The sequence below is a fragment of the Muscardinus avellanarius genome (assembly GCF_963383645.1).
Source record: "Muscardinus avellanarius genome assembly, chromosome: 1".
NCBI classification, from domain to species: Eukaryota; Metazoa; Chordata; class Mammalia; order Rodentia; family Gliridae; genus Muscardinus; species Muscardinus avellanarius.
Window position 1 is genome coordinate 165,777,200 of NC_137786.1, and position 6,000 is coordinate 165,783,199.

The following is a 6,000-nucleotide window of genomic DNA, read 5'->3' on the forward strand; positions in this document are numbered from 1 at the left end:
TAATTCCCCACCTACCACAATAGACACAGAATAAATCTTTGTCAAATAAATACATGAGTGGATGGATGAATGAGTCAGGCAAACATGTATTTTAATTCCTAGATGTATCACATATATCTATGTGACTTTGAGAGGACTATGTAATCATTTTTAACTTCAGCTTTATCAGCTATAAAGTAAGACTAACAACAGTCTTATTCTAAGAGTTACTGTAGGGATTAAACTTATTATTTGTGGTGCCAGGGATTGAACCTCAGAGCATTCTGTCTTCGAGCTACACACCTCAGCCCTATTTTATCTTGAAACAGGGTCTCAGTAAGTTGCTGAGAGCTTTGCTAAGTCGCTAAGGCTGACCCTGAGCCTGTGATCCTCCTCTCTCAGCCTTTCAAGTGCTGGGATCAGAGGCATGCACCACTACACCTGGCTAAATAAGCTAGCATTTAAAGCTCCGGGCATAGTGTTTCGCATTTAAAAAGGGCTTAATAAGTATTATGCCCCTTTGTCTTTCCCTTCCGTTTTAGCTACAGATCACCCTTCCCCCAGTTCCAGGAAGCTGTACCGCAGAGGATGTCTGCCTATTGCCAAGCACAATGACATTACACGAAGGACTAATTATGAGGCTTGCTAGGATCAACTTTCACGATTGATTTGGATCACCAAATTGATAATCTGCAAAGACTGTTGAAATCCACGGTGGAAATGTGCTGAGATGAAAGCATGCTTTTCTCTGTAGACACTCTGATCACACGCCCAGGCCTCTAGTGAGGCTGTCTTGGAGTCTGAGGCTTTTCTAGCCAAGTATGTCAAAAAAATTGAGTATACACGAATGTAAATATACTACAATACTTTCCAGCTGAAAAGTATAGAAGTGACGCATAAAAATATATATATATTTTGCCCTCCTGGGAATATAACACAGGAACATTCTATCTCCGAGCCACACCCCCAGCCCTATTTTTTATTCTTTATTTTGAAACAAGTTCTCACTGAGTTGCAGAGGGGCTCACTAAATAACTGAGGCTGGCTGGGAACCTGCAGTCCTCCTGTCTCAGCCTCCTAAATACTGGGATTACAAGCATGTGCCACCACGCCTGGCTCATAAAAAGACTTAATACATTAAGACAGTGTCTTCTCAAATTCATTGAGAGTAACTCGATAAGCTCCATACTAAAATGTATCATCATTGTACCAACATGGTTCACAGAAAATTATCAGCTAAGAAAAAAAATGTTCTCTCTTGTTTCAGATGCAGAGTTGAATTTTTATTCCATTTTCCATTTTAGAATTAGAAATTTTATCTTGACTGTTGCACAAAAAGCATGCTGACAAGAGTTTCATTTTATAACAGCTTACTATTGGATAATAATTTTTTTTTTTTTTGGTGGTACTGGGGTTCCTGGGAGCCCTTCTACTTCTGGGCTACACTCACAGACCCATTTTATACTTTTTGATTTTGAAACAGGGTCTCCTAAGCCAGCGCGGCTGGCTTCGAACCTGCGCGATCCTCCTGTCTCCGCCTCCCAAGCGCGGGGATTACAAGTGTGCGCCACCATGCCCGGCTTGGATAATAATTTTTGCTGCAAGATATTTTATTTAAAAGTTAAAACAAATGTCAACCCTAGTTTTTTTTTCTGAATCATATGGAAGAGATCAAATGTGGTCTTCACCTGCGGTAGCCATCTGGTGCTCCTGGAGGGAAAAAATGACTTCATCTTTTTTAATTACTTCAGTTACCTAGCTCTAATGCTTTGAATTCTCTAATGCAGAGTTACCTAACTGCAGCTCGCGGCAAAAGATTTTAATAAAATATGAGTGAAATGTGGATCCATTAAAGCACAAATGATTTGTCCCTAAGCTGTATTAAGATTCATTGTTCTGTGCACTTTCAAGAAGATTAGTAAGCCAACTGGGTTGCCTGTTTGACAGTTGCAGCTTTGCAACGAGCTAAAGACAGTACCTCAGAATGTACCTTTGTGTTTGATAATGTCCTACAAACAATGGGAACTTTGATGAACATTTCTGGTTCCTGACCACCCAGAGGATTTCTAGCCTAGCAAAGGGTGAGAATCCTAGAAAAATACTCACAAAGTAAACATTATTATCCAAGAAGGTTATACTTTGAGTGATTTCTTACAAATGGACATCTAATCTGTTCATCAGTAACTGCAAACATCTATTCGGTATCTGCTGTGTGCGGGGCACTTTACCTGACCCTTGGCTTTATAGAGAAAAAGCTAGACGAAAGCAGCACACACGCAGCAGCAGCAGCAGCAGCAGCAGCAGCAGCAGCAGCAGCAGCAGCAGCAGCAGCATCACAAACAAAATCACCAGCAACTTAAAAAGACTTCTGCTGAGCCGGGCGTGGTGGCGCATGCTTGTAATCCCTGCTCTTGGGAGGCTGAGACAGGAGGATCGCGCAGGTTCGAAGCCAGCCTCAGCTACTTAGTGAGGCTTTCAGCAACTTAGTGAGAGCCTGTTTCCAAATAAAATATAAAAAAGGTCTGGGAGTATAGCCCAGAGGTAGAAAGCCTCTGGGTTCCACGCCCAGTACCACCAAAAAAAAAAAAAAAAAAAAAAAAAGAAAAAAAAAGAAAAAAAAAGACTTCAGCTGAATCACACAGGTAGTGAGTGCCACGGAGAACTTCGCCAGAATCCTCTCCTCTTCTCTTTGTGGCGGTTCCTGGTTTTCCCTCAACTCTGGGCACTCTCACTTAAAACCATGGAGAGGGCGCAGGTGATCAGCTGGGGTGGGAAAGACTCAGGTCTTCAGCTTTCCCAAGTCTACGCCACAGTTATTTTGTGTCAAAAAATATTTCAAACAAATTGTTCCCAAAATGCTTCTCGGTGAAAAGTGAAAAGTCTATTTAGTAAAAGTGGACACACATCACCACCTCCAAATGTACTGCCATCCCATAATGCTTTGACTGTGTACCTTTACTTATAGACACAAAGTGCAGCCCTTCCTGCAGCATCTCAGGGGCCTGGCTAGCAAGCTCCTAATGGCTCTCTCTCTCTCTCTCTTTCTCTCTCTTTTTAAATGACTCTCTGGAGTCCTGAATATCCAGAAGCCTCCTAATGCCTCCTTGCACATGAAGAGAAGCAAGCCTGAGTTGAGTTTCTCTGCTGAGTTTTATAACCTCGAACGTTTCTCAACCTCTCTGACCCTCAGTTTCTTCCTCCATCTCCATCCCGTCTCCTGTCACGATTAACAGGGGTCGAATGCTTTGGAAATCAAGTTATAAGGACCCATGCATATGGAAGGCATCGCAGTAGCCTCCCCTTACTGGTGGGGGGATATGTTATTCCAAGACACCCAGTGGATGGCTGAAACTGGAGATATATTATTTTTCCTGTGCATATATAAGAATTTAATTCATAAATTGGACACAGTATATTAACAGCAACAATATTGAAGTAGAACAAATCTACACTGAAATAAAAGTTATTTAAAACTTACAAATTATTTCTGGAATTTCCCATGTAAATATTGTGTGGGTCAGCAGTCGAAGCCGCACTTACCCGGATCAGGGGGCCTGCTGTGTTAGTGGACTGCGCGCCTACTGTGGGCTAGAGACCCTCTGACTGCACCCTCGGGGGTACAAACCTTTAAGTTCAGATAATCGAGGCATCCAGGGGTTCTAGCGCAAGGTGGAAAGAGGACAGAGTGCTGATCAGATCACGAAAGGCCCCGAGAAGAGGAGCGGGTCTCTGAGAACTCCCAACAGCTCCCAACCGCCCAGGAACGGCGCCCCGCGCCCAGAGCGCGACCCCAGACCCGTCTAGGAGCGGATCGAGCCCCAGAACGGGGGCTGGGACGGGGATGCTCATGAAGTCTTCTCGCCAGATTGGAAGGAGCACGGCCAGCCTCCGCACACCCCCAAGGCACGTCCAGGTGCAGACGGCGAGCCGGGAGCCTGCCATCCCTTGCAGCACGCGCACCCTCCTGCGGGCCCGCCGAGCAGCGGCTCGCGCGCGCCACCTGGCGGTCGTGCGGAGAGGAGTCCGGCCTTGAGCCGAGGGAGACCGCGGGTGGTTCCAGTGTCTGAGTTTTCTGCTGTAAATGGGATGCCTGGACTCCCGCACGTCCGTCTCTCCGTCGTCCACCACGACAGCTGCTCTTCTGTCTCCTTTTGTTTTGTACCTGGGTTCTTCTGGTTTTAGCTCCAGATAGAATGGCAAGCACTAGCACTAAGTGCTTAGAGGGGAACTTCTGGCTCCGCAAGCTTTGGTTTCTGCCCATTTTTTTCTTTTCTGCTCCTAGGCTGCAAGAAAAACATTAAAGATCCCATTTTCCCCTCGTTTCATTTTTTCTTTTGGTAGTTCTCTCCTTATTCTGGGGCGGCGGGGTGATGAATCACACCTACAAGTGAATTTTAGCATCCCCTCTGCTTTCCTGCCTCCTGGGAGCGTTCACTTGCCCCAGTTACATGACAATTACTTATCCATTTGTCCCGGGAAGACAGAAAGGAGGCTGCTTTTGGCCTCTACTCTTTCTTCCAATTTTTAGAAATAGATTGTCAAGTGAGTCAAGTGAGGTGGGGTTTTTGTTGTGTGTTTTTTTGTGTGTGTGGTTTTGTTTTTTTTCCGGTGCTGGGGATGGAACCCAGGGGCATTCTACCTCGGAGCTACACCCTCGGCCCTATTTTTTTTTTTTTTTTTTTTTTAGTCTTTTTATCATACTGTGACATTAATAACACATTAAGAACTAGGACCCTTTTTAACAAGATGGCGCCGGAGGCGAAGAAGGAAGCTCCTGCCCCTGCGAAAGTTGAAGCCAAGGCAAAGGCTTTGAAGGCCACGAAGGCAGTGTTGAAAGGTGTTCACAGCCACAAAAAGAAGATCCGCACATCACCAACCTTTCGGAGGCCCAAGACACTGCGGCTCCGGAGGCAGCCCAAATACCCCCGGAAGAGCGCCCCCAGGAGAAACAAGCTTGACCACTATGCCATCATCAAGTTCCCCCTGACCACTGAGTCAGCCATGAAGAAGATAGAAGACAACAACACACTTGTGTTTATTGTGGATGTTAAGGCCAACAAGCACCAGATCAAACAGGCTGTGAAGAAGCTCTATGACATTGACGTCGCCAAGGTCAACACCCTGATCAGGCCTGATGGAGAGAAGAAGGTGTATGTTCGCCTGGCTCCTGATTATGATGCTTTGGATGTTGCCAACAAAATTGGAATCATCTAAACAGAGTCCAGCCGGCAAATTCAAAATATATGGCTTTTCACTATGTAAAAAAAAAAAAAAAAAAAAAAAAAAAAAAAAAAAGAACTAAAGGGAACTGAAGAAGTTAATAAAATATTAATTGTTTTTGGTTGAGTTTTTCTCATCAGTAGAAAGTCATCCAAAAATTAACCAGTTTGGAATCATTTATGTTTTACATTTGATCTAAATTTTTCTTTGCTCTAGCAGGGTTTTATGCTTATTAAGAGTTATATTTTTATTATCTATGCATCAGATAATTTTTTTTACACTATCTGGTCTTTCCTAAAATGACAATAGGTGGGTTTGTGGAATAAAAACAATTTTTTTTTTTTTGTGGTGGTTCTGGGGATTGAACTCAGGGGCATTCTACCTCTGAGCTGCAACTCCAGCCTTTTTAATTTTTTGTTTATTTATTTATTTTAAAGATGGTATAAGTCGGTGAGAGTCTTGCTATTTGTGGAGGATGTTCTTGAACCTGTTATCTTCCTGCTTCAGTCTCTGAAGTACTGGGATTACAGGTGTTCAACACCATGTCCCACTAATAAACTTTATTATTTATTATTTATTTATTTATTTACTTATTTATTTGGTGGTACTGGGGGTTGAGCCCAAGGGTATTTTGTCACTGAGCTACACCCTCAGCCCTACTTTAAATTTTTTATTTTGAAACAGAGTCTCACTAAGTTGCAGAGGGCCTCACTAAGTTGCTGAGGTTGACCACTTCCAGTCTCAGCCTTCCAAGTACTAGGATTACAGGCATGCACCACCATGTCTGATTTAATAAGCGTG

General features: G+C 43.7%; 1 protein-coding gene across 1 annotated transcript; it reads left to right on the top strand.

Moving 5' to 3' along the window:
* Positions 1-4,559: 4,559 nt before the first annotated feature.
* On the top strand, positions 4,560-5,199 carry LOC308276933 (large ribosomal subunit protein uL23-like). The gene has a single exon (XM_080715890.1). The coding sequence runs from the start codon at positions 4,597-4,599 to the stop codon at positions 5,191-5,193; it is 597 nt and encodes a 198-aa protein (XP_080572016.1). The 5' UTR covers positions 4,560-4,596; the 3' UTR covers positions 5,194-5,199.
* The last annotated feature ends 801 nt before the right edge of the window (positions 5,200-6,000 follow it).